At 41.3% G+C, this 20,885-nt stretch overlaps 1 protein-coding gene across 1 annotated transcript in view; it reads left to right on the top strand.

The window, feature by feature from the left end:
• The first annotated feature begins 5,094 nt into the window (after nt 1–5,094).
• LOC117252042 (transmembrane protein 132D) overlaps nt 5,095–20,885 on the top strand; it is a 35,955-nt gene continuing 20,164 nt past the window's right edge. The window contains exons 1-2 of the mRNA XM_033618700.2: nt 5,095–5,625; nt 15,381–16,257. Coding sequence (XP_033474591.1) covers nt 5,550–5,625; nt 15,381–16,257 — 953 coding nt within the window. The 5' untranslated portion in view covers nt 5,095–5,549. The remainder of the gene's footprint in view (nt 5,626–15,380; nt 16,258–20,885) is intronic.

Below are 20,885 nucleotides of genomic sequence, written 5' to 3'. Positions count from 1 at the left end.
TCCTGTGTGTATTTCAGCCACATGAGCTTGTGTTTGCTCAGGACTCTGCTGTGTACCTTACAAATTTTACATACTTGCAATTAATATTTGGAGAGCAGCTAGCGAGGGAGTGCAGTGGATGCTGTACAAGCGTGTAATATGAAAAAGCCTGCAGCCGTCTTCTTCCTATTAAGGACACAGAAACCATTTTCTCTGTTATTTAATAGGAAGAAACTTTCAGCATCTCAACGATTTGTCTTTTGCCATTTTATCCGCTGTAGAATATAATGGAAAAAGTGTGCTTTAGCACTCTAAGTAGAGAGATTGTTATCCATGGCGGTTTGAACAATGCACACTCTTTGAAGGTTTAGTGGGTGAGAAGGTATAGATAAATCCTGCTGCAGGTGGGAGCATCCCGGGCTGTAATTGCATGTAGTGTAGTGTAGTGTAGTGTAGTGTACTGGCATGGTTTTAAGAAGACACTGCTTGATCTGAAGCTTGAGTGGGTGTAGTGAGGCTGGTTTCATACTTATTCACATTTCATTTTTATTTTGGAGTGCAGTTTGTTCCTGTGTTCGGTCGTAGCCACCACCACCTGCAAAATGCATGAGGTCTCTACCAAACAACAGGCCTTCCCCTGTTCCCCCTACAGACACTTTGTTGCTACCAAGCTCTTGTCACTTTCGTTAGCCCAATTTGTGTGTTACTGACTCTGCTAAAGTCCTGTTTATCCTGGACCATTGCCTGCAGATTAGTACAGCACTCTTCATTTGGAAAAAAATAATGAGTGTTCAAAATCACCGTGCCTAAGTTCTCATGAGTTAATTAAACACCTTCAGCAGATTTGAATATGGAGCCATATTTGCAGAGGTGTCGATTTATCCACTGAGAAATGTCACCACTTGTACACTCAAAATAACTCTCAATTCAAAAAACCTGTCAACACAGTAAAACTTTCTGTGAACACAACTTTCGGGCTGGTTGTGGGAAAGATTCAAACTTCATTTTCGAGATCAGACCCATTCCGCATCACAAAGCCAACACTGGTGCACTGGTGTGATTTTTAACACTTAGTCTTCCATGGGAGAAATCTCTTATCAGGGGTGCTAACGTCTTTCAGTCACAAAGTCGCAGAACTTTCTAACAAGGCCCCTTTTATAAAGTATTCATAATGTAACTGATGGCTTTATAATGGCTGATAAACCATATTCTGATGTATAGATTTGCAATAACCCCATTAATAACAATGTTTGGGTTGCCAGGCTGTGGAAAAAAAACTGGTGTTTATTCTCAAACTTACTGTCTTTTATCTTGCTTTTGTAGTTACTGAGGAAAAGTACAAAGACAGTTGACCCGGGACTGGCCCTAAACTGTTAGGGACCTAAGCAGGATTTAGTTTCGGGGCCCCCCTGAGTGTGACATGTTGCCGCTTCACATGGCACTGAAACAGCTTGAGCCAGCATTTGTCTATTACCCCCATCCCTATAAATTGTCCTCTTAAACCAACCTCCAAATGTAATTTATTTAACTTAAATCACAGGCTGTCGAGGGATAGCTTGTGAAGATACTTATCCCAGTTTGTGATTTTCATTCTTGTCTTGTTCATTCATTTTGTTTGCAAAAACTGCAAATTAAGATTTCTTTTTTCTACCACAGAGTCCTGGGAATGCTCGTTTTGTAGGTGTCACAGTTTTACATTCCTGGTCACTGGCTCTTTCCTGCATGCGCAGTCACTCCGCCCTCAGTCAGAAGTTTTTCACTCACCCCACCTCTCTACCTGTCCTACCTGACAACCAATCACCTCTCTATACAGTATTTGCTTAAAAAAAATCATATGTATTTCATTATTGTCTCGTGTTCATTTAAAAAAAAAAAAAAACTTTGTAGGGGGCCCTACAGTCCAGGGAGCCCTAAGTAACTGCATATATTATTTAAGTAGAGCCGGCTCTGGTTTGACCTTCTGGAAAAGCGCTGCAGAGCCTCTGGACCACACTCCTTTTATTGACTAATTATTTAAGGAATAGTTTAACATTTGGGGAAATATGCTCATTTGCTTTCTTGCCAAGAGTTAGATTAGAAGATTGATACTACTTTCAACGTGAGAGTGGTATCGATCTTCTCATCTATTTCCCAAAATGCTGAACAGTTCCTTCAACATTGCAACGGCAGAACTGATGGCTTATTAGAAAGTGAGAAACTCATGGGTTTTTTATTAAAAGATTACAAACTTTTACAACGGTATTATCACAAAGTAGAACCCAACAGCATGCAGTATCACATATTCACGACCATAAATACTCTACTCATGACTCTGTATGTTCAACCTTCAGTGCTCGGTAACAATGTTATTGTAAAGATATGCAAATTTTAGTGCACTCGCTCTCTGAGTTTGCAATGAGAATGGGAAACATTAGAGCATCGTGTGTGGCTAAATGCACCTCAGCAGAAGCTAGCACTATCTGTCAAACAGAAGGATGATGTACATTGAAAACACATTCCCTTTCCTCGTGGCGCTCACATCTATCACTGGTTTATGGCCACTCTCCCCACTCTAGCACATCTCTGCTGTGACATCCATCTATGTCAACATCCTAACTTGCATATCCGGAGGCCTGTGTTGTTTCTCTGTCCTTAAGTGTCTATAACATATTCGTGGTAGGTTTCACCATATGTTGTCTCTGCATCTGCAAGCCATTGTGGATGCTTCTCATTCAGGAATGCTGGAGGAAGGTCAGAAAAAGCGGATTTTCTGTTTTTTAGTTGTTGCTGCACAGCTTAATGTCATGTTAAATGATGGGTGAATGTGTGACGCTTCTGACAAGTGATTCCCCACACGCACTACATCAGGTGACTAAAAAGGCTGTTTCCTCACAAGAGCATGCCTCTGCTATGTTAATGAAGATTCGGTTGGGAGATTACTCAGGCATTCAGCTGTCAATTCCTCAAGTCAAAACTATTTAATTTACACAGCGGGGATGTGGACATGTGGTTCTGTTGACTTTCAGCTATTAAGGCCTGCTGAATCTCATAAAATATTTGCATATATATGCATGTATGGCAAGCATTCATGTCCTCTTCATACAGTCAGTTCTGCGTTGTGAGTATGAATGTGCATGCAGCACTGAGGGTGTATCTGCACTCTACAACTTCAGCACCAGTTTTTTGGGTGGTAAATCTTCTCAGCTTTTCTTAATACACACTGTAGTTGCTGCCTATTTGTGTGTGAGGAGCAGGTATATAGGAAAGGATCTAAATTATCCTACGGCAGTACTCCACAACGTACTGGAGCAACCCAACACACAGATGCTGCTGCTGCTGCTGCTTATCACAGTGCTGCAGTGCCAGGGAGGAGCTCAAATAAGCTCACAGCAGTAGCTTGTGGCAACTTCCTCCTGTCTACAGATACTGTGAGGTTTGGTCACACTGTGTGTTGATATGTTGGTTAATCCTCTTTATTAGTCAATAAAGCCCCATTACATTTACCGCTACAAGTCTGCAAACAAGTACCTTGTTGGAGGGAAAGACGCCAGTATGTGCACCAAGTTGAACCACTGAGTTGAAAATATTGTGTTCAGTTTATGAAGGATGAGGAACGGCAATATTTCATCCCACTGACATCTGCTTCCTGTTCCCAAAACATGCAAAAACGATGCATTGCTCAAGTGTTAACATCACTTTCACGCAGCACCTGTACATAAAAAATATCTGGATACATGCATGAATATAAAATCTATCTATCAGCCTCTCTGTTAACAAAATGATCCAAAATGAGTTGAAAACCCAACATTTCTGATGCAACTGGGCTGTAAGCAATAGGCAGTCACTCACCTTTGCTTTTACTGACATAGGAACTCCTCTTAACCATAAGAGGGCACTAAAAATCCACTTGATGCTCTCAACCGTTCAGAGACCATTAGAATGTAAATATCACTGGAACTAAGGCTGGTGTAATTTTTCATGGGCAATATGTAAGAAAAAAACGGTAAAAGTGCTCATATTTGGTTATATTTGTAATGTAAGAAGAATTTTCCTCTTTATCAATGTCTAAATTTTGAATGAACAGTAATAATGAGGTGAGTGTGATGCAACCACGTCCTAATTAGCCTGACTTGCCCTGGTTGGTGTCATTACTGTAGTTCATGTATCCAAGGTTGCAATATCTTGGCTCTCTGTGTAAAAAAAAATCATTAATGATTTTAGGTAAACAATAATAATCTTCAAACAAGGCAACAAAACTGAATAAAACTGTGCTGTAGAGCAGAGGTTCTCAACCTTTCTCATGTCAAGGACCCTAAATTGAACCCTGTTTCATAAGATTTCACTTCAGGGGCCTCCATCTGATGAGATTTTGGACGAATGTCTACAAATTTTTAACTACAGTTGATGAGATAACTGTGGAGGAAGTGAAACCTGTAATCAGAACAGTCATTCTTATGATGCTTACTCACACTGGGCTCACTTCTATAGTAAATCAAATCATGAAAATAATCTATTTCCCATTTTACTGGGGACTCTCTGTAACTCACTAAAGGGGCCCTAGGGATCCTGGGACCCCTGGTTGGGAACCACTGGGTTAGAGAATAATAGAAATTCAAGGCAAACTTAAGTTAGTCTTTCCAAATGGCTGATGCAGTGTATTTGTTTCACTACACCATGGCCTCCATCACAAGAGAACAGTCACAAAATAAAACAAAAATAAAATATACTTCCAGAGTATTAATTTATATTTATATGTATATATATATACCTCAAAAATGACATTATTCTTAAGTTTGTATTTGTTTTGATCTTACTTTTACTATGTTCTTACAACGTCACACTTTTAAGACTGACAGGTGAGTCACTACAACCCTGCTTCAAATTTCCGCTGCAGATCTGAACATGTATCCTCCCTGATGGCATGTAGGTTTCACTGTATGTTAACACTGGGTCAACATACAGTGAAGTTCCACATCATCAGATTCAGTGATCAACAATCAGTAGACACTAAATGTGTCATCATTTCTTCTGACATGGCAGTCAAACCAACGCAGGGTTAATCCTACCAGCTGCGCACTGGACGTCGCTTCCTGAGCGGATGAACAGTGACAGATGATGAGTTTAGTGCCCTGAGGATTGCGCACAAGACAGTCAGTGATCTGCTAACAGCCGTTAACACCGCAGAGTCCCGGCAGCAGCGGCGGCAGACTGGGAGAGCGACTCAATCTGAAGGACTAGTTGAGATATTTCGTTTAGAGGGGGTCATATCGATCGAAACGGAACATTCTCTATCACACAGTCTCATCTCAAGACTCCTCTGACCGGGCACAAAGTCTTCAGGAGACACATCTCCAGGATCGTTACGCACAACTTTTACGCACAACTCAGGGAACCTGCAGAGGATCAGATCTCGATGCGCTGTCACCTGCAGCACGGACTACACTACAATCTATACTCCCACAGGTGTGATCATGTTAATTGTGCGAACTGCAGGAATGGATGAAACGATCCGCTCCACGCTCTGCTGAAACAACACCAAACCACGGACACTGGGAACGAGCCTGGAACAGCGAGCCGCGCCGGGTGCCAAAATGAGCGTTTACTACCAGAGCTGCTGGAGGATCTTACAGATATTCTTTGCAACAATCACAGCAGTTCTCACGCAAGGTAAGTGACCTGGAAGTAATTGGTTGCGTGCTGTGGTGTATTTAAAGCTAAACTGCCCATCAGTGACGAGTGTAAACCCAGCGTCTGCCAATGAATTAACCTGGAGCGTCAAGTTGGGACTGCCACTGTTTAAGCATTCAGACTCTGTCCACGCTGTAGTTAATGATAACAGCAGCTTGGAGGGAACTGTCCATCTTGTGCACATGTTACTGATGGAGGTGGGCCTTCTCTCAGCAGTGCCATGCCAGCAGTGAAACAGCCTTCTCCAGAAGTCTAAATAATATATAAATGTCCCCATTTGGGCCACAAACTTACATCCACAGCGATACAGCGTTTCAGTGAGCCAAACATGAGCATTTATGTATTGTGGCAAAGGGGTGTGACGGCAGTGAGTGGGATATTAAACATTTAAGATGAAATCAGTGAGGGGTAAAATACTTGATGGGTTTATATTACAACTTGAGCTGTGCCTTAATGCTCAGTACTTTGCTTCTCTTTGGGAAGTATTGCTTTCCTTCATGGATGTCTGCTAGGGGAAAAAAGCCCATTTTCACACAGCACGGCAAACAAGAAGCAGACAATCTAAATTCCTCAACTTTGATAATGAAAAGGAAGAGAGAGACAATAAAAGCACATCACAAAGGCATTTACTGTAAAGCCTATAACTACCTCATAGAAGGCTATTTCCAGGCAATGCAGGCTGTCTGATTTATGTGGATAAAAGGATGACAAAAATGGAGACATTGTGATAAAACAGATTTTTTTTAAAAGCAGCTTTAAGAGTCTCATTGGATGTAGCAATCCCTACCAATCACTGCGAAAGCTTAAGCCTCCCCCAACCCCTCTGCCTATCTTCTCCACCCTCTCACTACCCAGGCCCTTAGGGCATTACATGCTATATGATCAGAGCATCGTCTTTGGATGTTCATATAAAGCACTCCATGTACAATGAGAATATCACTCTGTCAAGAGTACTTTGACTGGACAATGAGATTTGACTGAGGAAGTGTTGTCATGTCTAAGTCTTATCCTGGAAATCGCCAAAGACCAGGCCTGTTTCAGAGCTCCACTGTTGTCAGCACATAATTCATCATCAAGACATAAAGCAAATGGCACTACAGCAAATCGGCAAGAGAGTCTTGACTACAGCACATAAATAAGCTACCAATGAAAAGTTTTGAACACTATATTTAATCATTTAAGGTTAAAGGGGAACACCACCTAACTTTGAGAACTCCAATATGTTATTTCCATTCTCTCAAAGCCAGAAACCAGAGAAGTATCAAACTTGAAAACTACGTGATGTCACAGGGTTTAAAGTCTGGAGCTGCTCCTTTGACAGTGAATGGGAGCCTGATTTTGTGAACCCACAGAATGTTTTTCTTCATTTCTTTAATAGCCAAATTAGCTTTATTCCACTCTTGTGTTCTCAGGTCTGAAACAGAAAACTTACCCATATACTGAGATTATTCCTCTGGATGCTCTCACTGTCATCTAGAACATATTTCCTTATTCATTGTTTATAGAGCAGATTCAGACCTTACACCCCGTGACATCATAAATTTGAGTTTTAGCAACCCGGTCTCACTCCGAAGTTGTCAAAATCTGGCACTTGGGCAGTGACTTGCAAGCGTCACACAGTGATGGAAAAAAGCCATCCTTCAACGTTGGCATGATACACAGCCAGGTGCCGGTATAGTTTAACAGCGCTTGGCGGCGTCAGAGGGAAACATGGCGGGACAAGAATGAACGAGAGAGCGGCGAAAGTCTGAGTAGGGCAAGTGACAGGAGTGGTGGATGGACAAACACCGACCTCCACCCAGGGGAGCGGTGTTTGCATCCTGTAAGTGGTGTTTGCGTCCCATAAGATTCTAAAGCCAAAGCCTGTTCTTTTTTCCTAAACCCAACCATGTGCTTTGGTTGCTGGAGGAAGAAAAATGTCAATTTGTGCTGTACCGACGTAGCGCGTTTATTTTGAAAGAGACGTAAACGATAAATTTCCTGTGAAAACTGAAGCATATTTTGAAAGAAGACAATGCATGTAACAAGCAGAACTGGACACGGCGCCCCAGAACATCAACATCCAATGCACCCAGGGTACCTTTCAAAACGGACATGAAAGGTCCATGACCAAACATTGAAATGTGACGAGGTCAGAATGAGAATGTGTTGGTTTTAGCACAACTCATTTGGGAGAGAGTTGATCATGTTCACTAATATTTTTTGACTGTCCGAGACTATGGGAATAACATGTATGAATTTTGAAAATGAGCACAGTTCCCCTTTAATGCATCATTGATTGCATCTACATGAACACTTAAATTCCACTATTACTCCAAATATGAAAATATTCTGATTTTAATATTGGTCACGTAAACAGCATATTCTGCTTGGATATTCTGAGTTATGGCTTCTGGCCTGTTTACGGTCAGGCAACAGTTTGCAAGGCTGGGGTAGAGATGCATGCCCAAGTGAAAAGCCCACATTTCTGGTTGGAAGGAGAAGCACACTTACTTGTAAACATCATGAAAAACTTGGATATCAACAGGTTTTTGGACGTGCGTAGATATTGCATCGCCAAACTTTTTAAGAGCGTGGTTGAAAGATTGAAAGAGGCAGGCTGTGTCTGCCACCAAGAAGCAAAATGGCACAAGCGTCTCCACTTCTCCATATTTTAACGTGATGAATGACATATTAGGGCACATTAATCAGAGTAGCATGGCTGCATGTAAACAGGAGTATTAATGGCATATTCATTTTCATTAGCCATGTAAACACCTCAGCAGCAATTTTGTCATTTTCAGAATAAGAAAAAAATCCAGAGTATTTTGTGCATGCAAATGTAGTCAGTGTAACAGCCCCAAAAGAGTTCAGAACAGGTAGTGAACTCAAAATCTTTGTGACTTTTCGTTTAACTGGGGCCACTATGCTCCAATTAGGTGCCTGTAGCAGACACCACCTTGTACTGCTTATGTTTCTAACACATGATATATCTTCCACACCTTTTTTGGATCACAGCTTTTCCCACTCTCTAGATGCCCTTTGATAATTAACCAAAATGTTGAGAGAAACCTTAACTTTTTGCAACTTTTTAAAACATCCCTGAGAGTACTAAAATCTTGTCTTTCCTCTGTTGTGAGCCCCTATTACCTCCCAAGGTGACTGCTAAGTATCTACATGTCCTGCAAAAGACTCAAACCTTTGTATTTAAGGACCTATTGATTAGCAAGCTGTCAGATCCTAATGAGACTTTTTGGCGCTTAATTAAAGGCACTTGTATTAGAAAGGTCAGCCAGGCAAAAGATAAAAAACACATAGTGAAAACATTGGTTGTAAGACAGAGTGTCGTCTGCCACAGGTGCTTTAATTAGTGTCATTAGCATCTGGGCCATTGCCAATGCTTTCTTATTTTAACATCATCAGTGTAGCGCTAGATATGTGACCCATAGTGCTAACATGAAACAATGATCAAACACCATTAACAGACAGCATGACAGAGAAACTTTGAGACACACAAAGCTCTTTAAATCTCTCAATTACTGATTAAAATGCAGACATCCATTGTTGTCCTCTGCGATGCCATTGGGAGTTGACTCACTTCTGCAAGCTGTTTTGCACATATGGTAAAAGTCATTACTGCACATTAGAATTCACAGTGGTTCCTCCGCATTTTAATAGAATAATACAAAGATTGATTACAATTGGAGAAATAATGCTAAAAGACAAGTGCACTGAAAAGAAGTTGGCTGACACGCCAGTGAAAATGTTTTAATACAGAGCCATGAGACAAACTGCAGGGCAGAAATGTAGCTCATTAGATGCTACAGTGTTTTTTTTATTAATAAAACTGTTGATGCGGAACATTATTTTGAAATGGATCTGTAAGTCTTAATCCCTAAGTAAACTTACTTACATACACCACAGGACAAATATCAGCTTCTGCACTTCAACTTTTCAATGTTAAGTACCATGTTTACTCCCTGTTTCCATTGTAATGCATGACAATAAAGCCCTTATCGGACCGTATTTGCGTCATACATGTGGCCAAGCTAAAAACACACAACAAATGGGGGATATTGTACACATGAAAAGACACATATCCATTTTGGAAAGAAAATCTGTGCTTGAAGTTGATTTTCTGCTTTTGCCCGAAGGTAGTGCAGTGTTAGTTTCAAATGAACAACTCCAAAACCTAATTTCATACAGGGAGCATTTTCATTTGGACACAGAAAGGGATGAACAAAGATGTGATTCAAAACATGTGATTTGAACTCTGGTATAAATGGGATCCTCTGTTTCCCCCCCCCTCATATAAAGCACTTAGCCTACATACTGTTGAGAAAAAAAAAAATAAAGCAACAACCGAGGCATCGTACATGTTAAGTTTGCAGGAGAGCAGTCTTGGAGAGGTGGCTTTTAGAGGCAGTTGTAGCATCTGCATGGCAACACTGATGCTTTCTGACTCAGCCAAGGAGGAAGAAGAGCTCAGGGTCCTCAAAATGAGTGATTTGAGAGGTTGGAACAGCTGGTGTGGCGGATTTGCTCTCATGTTTATCAGTTGAGGGCAGGACTCTTATCGTGATGAGAGGACCATAGAAGTACAGTTTTGCTTATATTGGCTACATCTTAAATATCCAAAATGTTGGCAAAGGGAAGGATGCATCTTTAGCCTGCCATGAATCATACACAAACAGTGCCCGCAAATAGATGTATGCAATGTATGCTTGATTTAAATAGTCTCCTTTGAGATTTCTAAAATGAAAAGCATGTGAAAAAATAACAGGGAGAGCACAGATGACCCATCAAACCCAACTGTAAAGGGATGAGTATGCATGTGAAGTACTTTGTTGCTACATTGGCGGTGCATTCTCCCTCCAGGAGACAGTGAGCCAGTTTATATTCACTCCAGCCGGAGCTGCTGCCAGCTCTGGTATTAAACAGCACATCTGTCACTGTGGCCACTGGTAGGCTTAGCCAGGACAGCCACGTTCCCAGCTCCAGTCCCTCTGCCCCATGCAGTGTGTCACCCACTCAGCGAACATGACTGACACTGTTGTCTATGTGTGGAAGAGAGACGAAGACGAAAAAAAGATGCTGTTGTCTTCCTCTGAGGATTTTGACACATGCAGTGTAATCATTGCTGTGTGAACTGTCTGACCATCATGACAGGCTTTTTGCTGTGGTGGATGAGTGAGAATGAAAAGCAAAAGAGGCCGTGATAGACGGACCTGTCATGTGTCAGCAACCGTGAGAGATGTGACGACTGATCTAGACATAGAAAAGCTTCAAGCTTTCCTCGTTAGACAAATAACAAGTAATAATTAAGTGACAAAGTCTCTATTTGGCATCTTTTGTCATAATGTCACAAATGCGTCTAGTGCAAGTCCATAGATCTAAATATTATTTGTAAGACACTATTGGTGTACTGAATCACTGGAATCACTCTATTTAAACCGTTTGTCAGAAAGATTTTTCACTGAATTGTTCAGTTCTTGACCTGAGCTTCGACTGCATGTATTCTCAGTCGCTGAGCTAAAACACAGCTGAACCACATATTTGATAAAATAATGGATATAGCCGCTGTAATGTCACCCACTTGTTTGTAGACCCCTGTTTAAAAGCCTCAAGTTTTGCATTTCTGTTGTCGCCAGAAGTAACAATGAGATAACCCTAACACGGGCTGCTATCTATTTCTATTTAAAGCTATGGTTAACTGCAGTGGCAGCTGCTGGTCTTTCAAACAGGAAAAGCTCACTTAAAGTTTACATCATAAAATTTGTAATATTGTAGCGAGGCAGTAACTTATAAAAGGAACATTTAATTGAAGCCATTTTTCAACCACACTCATGCCATAGAACCACAGCAAAACACACCTCAAAGATTCTCAGATGGGTTTAATGGTGAAAATGAGCTATATGGCTTATGGAAATAAGGAACTCTGGACAGCACTCTGTCAGATGACTCCACTCGCAAATATCTGCATAGGACTGAGCTCGAAATGCGACGATGCCGGTGTGTATTTCCAAAGTGCTGTCAGTCACAAAGGGGTTCAGCCTTTTAGACAATTCCTCCAATCATCATTCATACACAGAGCCTCCTCTCCCGCCTACCGCTCCATTAAGTCCCAGGGAAGCTGAGCCTCCCTGGAAGTGATGATTTTGTCGCATTTATCCAATGATCGTCTCGCTTTGCTGCATGAAATAAACCTGCTCAGTGCTGTCTCATAGGAATGCTTGGAGGCCGTGCTGACACGAGAATGTATGACAGGGAGGTCGCGTTTGAAAACTGGTGATAAACAGCTGATGTTTCAAAATCATAGTCATGATGTTAAACACGTCCTAGCGCACGTTTAATGCAAAGTAAATTCTTATTTTAATGTAAATTCAATAGTGCATATTTAACCATTTCTTTTATGAAATTTTAGGGGAAGTTCAGCCTCCCTTGTTGTCTCAGAACAATCGCCCCTGGTTGACTGTGATAAAAATAATGCTAATTTTTGCTTGCAAAAAAACAGGCTTAAAACCAGTGAAACAAAATGTAGCCTGTTTACTGGTAAAACTGAACATCTGACTCCTTAGATGGTCTTTTAGTACAACTAAACACTGAACAAGACCCTTTAAGATGACCAAAACGGTAAAATTTCATAAAGTGAAAACATGCTGAAATAGTGACAGCTACACCTATAGCTACTCTGAATCTAGGGTTCTGCCATTTTTCCATTATCTAACCAATGTTGTCACCATGGTAGTGACTTGTAACAGATGGCACTCACCTGTCACCCAAAGCAACCTCACTCTTAATTATGCAAGACTTTAAGCCTTACTGAAAGTTAAATTAGTAAGTTATATAAAACTCACCCCTTTGTACAGTTGCACTTACTGTTGAAATTAGCTATGAAGATCAAAACTGTTTTTTGTACCAGGCTGTAAACATGTTTATTTCTGCTGCAGCCAGTCTTAAGTGGCCAACTGAGAAACTAAAGTTTTTGGCACTTCTGTTGGATTCATTTTCAGCCCCAAAGGTTGCCACTTGGGCTGAATGTTCAGTTCAGATCTCTTATCAGTGAACTGCCAACAGAGAATTTGGTTGGATGAAGATTCTGTTTGCAAGCTGAAAGCTGAAGTCCTACCCTATTATGCACAGCACATATATCTTCCTGACATCTAATAATTAAATACAATTTTTGGTACTACTTTGTACATCAAAACTTGAAGACATGAGAGAGATGTAGAAAGGCAAGCTTGAGTGACTTAGTGACCGTTATCATTCAGGGCTGTAAAATGAATGACTTGAATCACTCACTCAACTGAACTGAGACATAAACAGATAGTTTCACTTCAGTTCGTTCACCCAAAAGATTTGTTCTTTTGAGCCAATCATGTGTGAGCGACACACCACTAATTGTTAGCTTTGGTGTACCAGTGGGATGATAATTTGTTTGGGTGTTAGATGCTGCTGAAGCTGTTTTTCACCATGCTAATGCAGCTTCATCCATTTTGTTCTAATCTGCAAAGTAAACACCAGTGTTTTTGTCCTTAATTCACCAAGTAGGGCAATTAGCCACCAGATAAACAGTACACACTCAGGTCAGCAGCGATAATCTTCATAATTCTATCAAAATGGACATTTAATGAGGACACACGATGGCCGGGTGACCTCTGCTCATGTCCGCTGAGACAAACACTTACCATTAAGCTTTTAAACCAGATCAGAGAATATTTATGCCGTTGGTTTGTTTACACTCACTCATATCAAAGGTTATTTTATGCACTTGTGATCAGTGTTTAACAGTCAGATAGTAATTCTTGTGATCACTGTGTACAGCAATGAATGCTCAACTTACTGAATAATACACAGATACAATTTCAGATGTATTTCTGTTTTAGTAAACTTCACATATTATTTTACCTCACATAGTGATACTCTACCATTCTTGTTTTTTTTTTCATGAAGGATCTGCTGGGTATTCACAGCCTGCTGATGATCTGCAAAGCGATTTTAATCTCAGTTTTTGATGGCTGATTTTAATCTTGTGCCAGATGTATCAGACCCCACCTTTCCTCCCCATATAGAGGAAGCTGATCATCCATGAGAGAGGTGGAACTGGGGCAGCAGAAGGAAAATATGGAAATATAACAGTAAAATATGACAAGCAGTGTTTTTAAAGTACATTTTACTTCTTTTAACACTTGACACGGTAGATTTGAGTAACAGTAAACAGGTTTTAATAAGTAAATTGTATAGGAATAATCTTTCTGTTCCAGGTGCCTGGATATTATTTAGGGACTGAATGTAAATTATTGGTGGTGGCGTGAAGCAAAAAGGGGGTATCGCAATTTTTCTTTGGGCTGAAAGTAGGGCCTTTAACTTTTTTTTTTTTAAAACTCCAAAACATATGTTATATTTCAGCCTTGCTTTGCTAATAATTCGGTAAAAGGTTACATCAAAAACACATCTTTACCTTGCACCGGGGTCGTGCAATGCTGCACCCAACCTGCCACCTGTACATATGATGAATTAGTTCTGCAACCCGTCCCAACTTAAGAACCGTGGACCAATCCGAAACCGCAAATCCTACGTTCACCATGTGCAGACCAAATATTCTGGTCAGGCAGTACATGTGAAGTGAACATTTTCTGGTCATTTCATACCTGTGAAACTAAGATATTATATTTTTAAAAAAAGTTACCTCAGGAAATACAGTTTAAATTAATGTATTTTGCTTATCTCATAATATTGAGCAGCACATCTCCACAGTTACCACGCTTGTTAGTAACACACTTGATTAAAGCAGCTCTCAAATTCCAGCTGGCACAGAGGAGACAGCCAACACACAAAGTCAGCAGTCAGAGGATTAAAACATTAAATTCAATTATTATTATTTTTATTTGAATATACGTTTCATCCAACACCTGCGATCTGATCTGCATGTTCTTTTTCTTCACCCAGAACTAAACCCAGAAATAAAACACCACCCTCAAATCACCTTTTGTTTTTTGCGGTTCACCCACCAGGTACCTGTGGGTATCCAGCCCACTGAAGGACTCTGACTTGCATTATGTATATTAAAGTGCACTTTACCATATGCAGAGGGCAACAATTCTGTCTATGTCAGGACTTTATTAATGTGAAAATCATGGTGCACATTAAAAGTTCCATTAAGATATTAAGATTTAAATTGGAGTACTCTATACGTTTTACCAATTCAAAACTGTTATATTATTTTGATATGTTGTGGGGAGGGGGTTGCAGTATTTTATAAGTCAAGAGGAGGGTTAAAAAATATTATTATCCCTGTGGAGGGCCTAACTTTTTTACAAGGTGAAACATAAGGTTCAGTCCTCCTCACACACCATTCATGTTTGTACAGTGTCTTGGCAAAGCCATAGACTTCCACTCCTGCTCTGTCCTGACCTCGGAAACTAAAACATTCTTAAGCCTCCCTTGTTGTAATTTACATTATTTCACCTATGTGTTCTGTTGCAGGAATTTTAAGGTTAAGCTCAGAGGCCTTTTAGAGTAATACATTAATGCCCCACTCAGTTGATCACTTGGCCTTGGCTGACTTTTTGTGCTCAAGTGTTAGTTTCTGAAACGCTGCTGCTATTTTTCACAGTCTTTTATTCTCAAACGGAGAGAGCGCAATTCCTTGTTTGTGTTGCAAGTGGAATTCTTGTTGCTCAGAAATGTGATACTGTGACATATCCTTGTGGCTTTCAACACACCTTATATAATATCCTATTTTTACTTTACAGATCTGAGCAGTAAAGAGCTGACCGACAGTAGGAGCCCAGTGCCTTTACCTGTCTTCTTGCCAGTCAACTATGAGGTGCGAGATGCTGACTACTTTTTCCTAAAGGAGGCTGGGCAGGACTTCATGAGGAACTCCAGCATGCAGAGTCACACGCAGCCCTTTGTTATCTTAAGAGCCAGCCGGCAGCCAGCTGTCAACGCCAGCTACGGCACTATGTCCACAGAGCAGCTTGTGCCTCTAGATCTGGTCCAGTCTGTGCAGCTTTTCAACGCTCCAGAGGTCTTTACCTTTAACTGGAAAATCCAGGCCTTCGTGCTGACGCCTCGGGTTTTCTCTTCTAAACCCAGAGTGCGGGTGCTCTTCTATGTTGCGGGGAGGGACTGGGGCAGAGGAGAGGGAACTGTGGATGAGCTACCATGTGTGACAGTGTATGCTTTCTGGCAGACCCAAGAGGTGAGGGGTTCCTGTGCTATGGGAGGTGAGAGAGGAACCTGTATGGCTGAGCTGGCTCCGGCACTTGGCTGGTTTGCTCCAGGGTTAGAGGGCACCAGTAGGGAGAGGCAGGACCCGTCCGCTGGGAACCCTGTGGAGCTGTACTACCAGGCACAACCCAAAGTCAACGGGAAGTGTAATTCTGCGGATGGAAGTCGTTGGGGTGGCTCGCAGCAGCAGGCAGAGTATGTCCCTGTCACACCCATGCAGAGGATTGGCAGCGTGCGTCTTCTGCAGGTGCCTAAAGGAATGGCAACACTTTCTAGGCTCAAGCTTGGCAATGCCATTGTTATACGGACATCCTCCAAACCACTGAAAAAGACTGATATCGCCACCTTCTACATACTCATGGCCAGCTCTGCTCAGCTGACTAACTTCACTCTCAGGTAAGACTGTGTTTTCTGTTGTCTCACATCTTGTAGTGATCAGATTGTAGAAATTCATCACAAGTGTGTACGTTTTGTTTCAACATTTGGGACACACACATGAAGTAGGGGGCTGGGGGTCCTCAACCAAACACCTAAGGCCCTGTGTCCACCAAGGCATTTTTCCCAGTTGAAAATGCAAGGCACTCCTTAGGTAAAGCCCAGGTGGAAGCTCTTGAGAGTGCTTTGGAGGCACAATATTTTTTCACTTGAGACGCTTTGGTTGCTTCTGGTTGCTATGACTTGAAATTCCCATTGAAGCAAACATGTCAGCACAAGGTAGAGCACATGCTCTGGCCCTTGCTCTTATGAGGGGAAGGATAAAGCACATAAGAATTGAGGACAGACCTGCCGGTCTGTGTGGATTCATGACAGGAAAACTATAGTAATGTATTTACAGTATATTAACGTATATCTCTTTGATTGTTGTTGTTGATCAGCATGTGTACATGTAAGATGTGACAGCTTGTCTTCATGTTATTTGTCCCTCTTCTGCTGTGACTGAATGGCTGTCTTAAAAATGACAGTGAACTCCCGGTGCACAGAAAAAAAGTGCAGTGCTCAGCACAGAATAGTCGCTCTCATCATGCTGCTGGCATTTGTAGTGTAGCATTAACATGTAGTTCTCCCATTGCAAAGGATTAAAACAATATGCTGGCCCCAGGAAAAAACACTTTGGTGGACCCCTGATTTCCTGCATTCAGGTGATTTTTTTTTTTCTTTTTGCACCAATTTGCGCATTTATGATTGAAATGTGTTCAATTCTGTCAGAATAGAGGTCTCCTGCTACTTTCATGTGTCAAATGCACATACTGTAAATACTGAGGGGGACATGCTATCTGCGTTTCCCCCGAAATCTACTCTTCAGCATACAGTCTAGTCTAAATTAATTGGTCAATAAGAATTCAATACAGGGAATTGCTGACTAACATTATTAGTCCTCCTCTCTACTTCTTGCAGAAATTCAGCTCCATCAAAAATAAGGAGGAAATGAGATTTCGCATGGATTATGGCATTATCTCTGAAAATATGATCCAGGTTAACTGTCTTTCCGAGAACTGTGGTAGATTATTTGAGTCAAATCAGAAAAATACATGTCTGAGTGAGCACAGCCTGATGACATTAAGAGCTGCTTCAAGAGCCGTAGTCATCAAGGTTGACATGGATCAAATAAGGTCACATGTAGCTTGTGACTCATTATTGCTCCGCTTTAAAGGGTATGCTTGGGATTGGTGCTATATCAACGCCGTGCTGTTGAATGTGTGAAGATCACAGGGATTACCAACATAGCTCAGTTTAATTTAAGGTTCTGTTCTCATTTTGTGATGCAAAATGTTCCCGTTTGACTGGAGATGAGAGCGTTTTTGTAGATCTATCTTGAAGCAGTAGTTATTCCACTGGAGGTCTCTGTGACCTCCTTGGTAAAAGAGGCTAATTTTATACAGATTTTAAAGAATATATATTTCCCAAGAATGACTGCCTCAACCGCCTGACTTACTATCCCCCGAAGGGGGAAAAATACAAACGAACAAAGGAAAAAGAAAAACAAGACTTAGTCTAATCTCATGTCTTTCTTTCAAGATGTCAGTTTGTTACTCGCCTTTTCAAGGTGAAATGATGCAACATGGGAGATTGGCACCTCAAAACTGGATATGAATTAAATGCCTCCATCTCGCTCTCACCATTTCATTGACGGTTTTCATGGTCATACGCAGCGTAATGCCTTTTATTATCATCATCCAGACGGAGATCAAAGAGAACCACATTGCAGCACAGTGAGATTTGTCGAGGTTAGCTGTCAGCGCAAGACAAGTAGAGATTTACGCTAACTTGATTAGAGACTGATTTTTTTGTTATTATTCTAGACACTATCTGCTTTACTCCGAGCCAATGAATAATGGACTGTCAGGAGGTGTGAAATACGTTGTCCCAGTTATTCATTTGGTATGTGTGTAGATTTGGATCATGAGTAAAGTACATCATAAATCCTTCCTTCATATGTGGTTTCACATAATGTGATAAATAATAATAAATTATCTATGTTGCCGTTTGCAGCGTGGTTGGATGATGTCCAGTGAGATGTCCTGACTTAAGAACTGGCTCATGCAGGCCAAAAGTGTGGTAGTTCCTGGGCAACAGATACAGCCTTTCCTCTCAGACTGAAACACTTTGGTACACAATCAACACTTCCTGGAAAATAAATAATTTCTGAGTCACGTCCGACTTGACTTGCAAATACATGCTTGAGTGGAGGTGAGCAGGTGAGGAGGCAGTCATGGATTATTAATGCCCTTTTCACCTGGTCCTGTGTTCATTCACTTAGACAGTCACTTTCTCAGATCAATTGTGAATGCTGGAATAGGTAAATATTGATCTGGCCGACAGCTGTGCATGGATGCACTTCTCCTCGTCGGGTTTCAGAGTTAAGTCTGCAGTAGCTTCTCTATAATTTTTCCCCATTCAGGCTTTTTAAGGAAACAGAGAAACATGACGCTGCAGGTGTTTCTTCCTACATTTCATGGGTTGTCTGTTTGCAGGAGAGAATCAGAGAATCGTTAAATTGCATTACAGACCTTAGTGTTAATGTATTTTAAAGGGTTTGACAATGTGTTTGAATTATTTAGCTGGCTTCCTTTTGTTTCTGTCTCTTGATTTTTGCTGAAGCAATGAAGCCAGAAAAGCAATCCTGATTTCCCCTCTTCATTCTGTCACTTTTAATCATTGCTGCTTTAATTCATTTACTCAGTCACACGTGTTTCTGAACAGAAAGCAGATAGCAGAAATGTTGCCTCTCGTCTGCTCTTCCTTTCCATTTCTTTCTTTCTTTCTTTCTTTCTTTCTTTCCCCTTCCTCTCTTTTCCTCTCCCTTCCTCTCTTTTCCTTTCCTTTCCTTTCATTTCCTTTCCTTTCCTTTCCTTTCCTTTCCTTTCCTTTCCCTCTGTTCCTTTATTTCATTTTCCTGTCCTCTCCACTCTTTTCCTTTCATTTTCTTTTTCTATTCTCATCTCTCTGTTCCTTTCCTCCCCTGTTCTTTCCTGTCCTCTCATCTCCTCCCCTGCCCTCTCCTTCCATCCCCTCCCTTCTCCTCTCATCCCCTCCCCTTCCCCCCCCCTGCCCTCTCCTCTCCTCTCCTCTCCTCTCCTTTCCTGTCCTCACAGCTATCACTTGGTTAGGAAGCTTTGTAGTAATTAAACATGTGCCATGGGCAGTTGTGTCTATACAGTATGAATTGGTAACTAGACTCTGAAATTATATTTTTTGCATCCAATAAATGTGACATAATACACTCACTTCTCTTCTAACTCACACATTGAGTAACACAGTGCTTCGCTCCCCAAGCTTATCAGCACATTAACAAGCCCTGTGCATCCGGTCCTCAACAGCTGTCTGTGTGCTTTATCACTGTCTGAATGTCCCATTAAGCTTTGCTTAATACTCTCTCATCAGCATGATAAACCTGTTATTGATGTCTATAGCTGGAGTCAAGGGACATACAAATTTGAGGTCGATTGAGAAAAAGACAAGCCACACCTGTCCGTTCCTGCAAATTGAACCTGTCATTCTCAGTGAGAGTTTGATAAAGGTCAAAGATAAAGTGCTGTAATGCCATCATCACACGCCCATGTGAAGGGTAATTAGATGATTCCTTCAGTGTATGCGCAGGAAGTTGAGTGACAAGACATATGAGCTCACAATTTTTCTTTTTGTTTTCTTCTTAACGGCCATTTAAAGTCAGCAATGAAGCACAATAGTTTGTCTTGTTCTGTGAATTTTATTTAAAGGCAGCAGTGTGGCAATAAATAAACTTGAACGTCTGTATCAACAGGACACCGTGTCAGTGAGCTCTTCAACCAGGGAGCCTAATCATTCATCTGTGTGACAAATAGGACTTTCACATCCATTTTTAGTGCTGTGGTGCCTGCCATCTGGCAGGAGTATTGGCATGAACGTCTCCCCAACTCCCTAAACTGCTCCATAAGTACGATAAGCACGTTGCCGATGGCTGGCCATCAGACTGGCTAAACGGTGGACATTTGCCTGCATAATTAACGATTGCATCTGTTTCCGATTGCACTGGGGTTCACCGGTGGTACAGTGGCCCTGCAGTGATGCATTCACAAAGCCAAAGATGGTAACACAAATTATATCAGGGAAGCAATTACAAACCCCATGTACTGTAGCATCTCGATAGCAGCGTCGGTGATGAAATGCATCTGGGCCAGGCTGTGTAGCTCACACAGAGAATGCAATCTATCTTGTAGGTCTTTGATCAGCCACAGTCTCTGTGTTATTGCATTAGGTATTTGCTTTTTTGAATTGTCTCATTGTTTTACTTTCCTTTGTTGACCACGGCTCTGTGATCTTTCAGATACGTTTTAAGACAACAGCAGTCCACAAATACATCAGGGAAGGGAACTGACTGATGAAGGCCAAAGGCCAACAACTTATTTGTGTACCATTTTGCCTGTGTGTGGTAGCATTTTCATGTGCATGCTTGTGTGTGTGAGTGAATCAAGAGTATGTATAAGGTGAAAGAACAGTGCCACTCATGCCTTGCCTGGTCAGAAGTGAGATAGATGGCAGGTGCA

The sequence above is a fragment of the Epinephelus lanceolatus genome, chromosome 9 (genome assembly GCF_041903045.1).
Source record: "Epinephelus lanceolatus isolate andai-2023 chromosome 9, ASM4190304v1, whole genome shotgun sequence".
In the NCBI taxonomy this organism is placed as follows: domain Eukaryota; kingdom Metazoa; phylum Chordata; class Actinopteri; order Perciformes; family Serranidae; genus Epinephelus; species Epinephelus lanceolatus.
The sequence above is the reverse complement of the archived record's forward strand: the minus strand, read 5'-3'. Positions and strand labels throughout refer to the sequence as shown.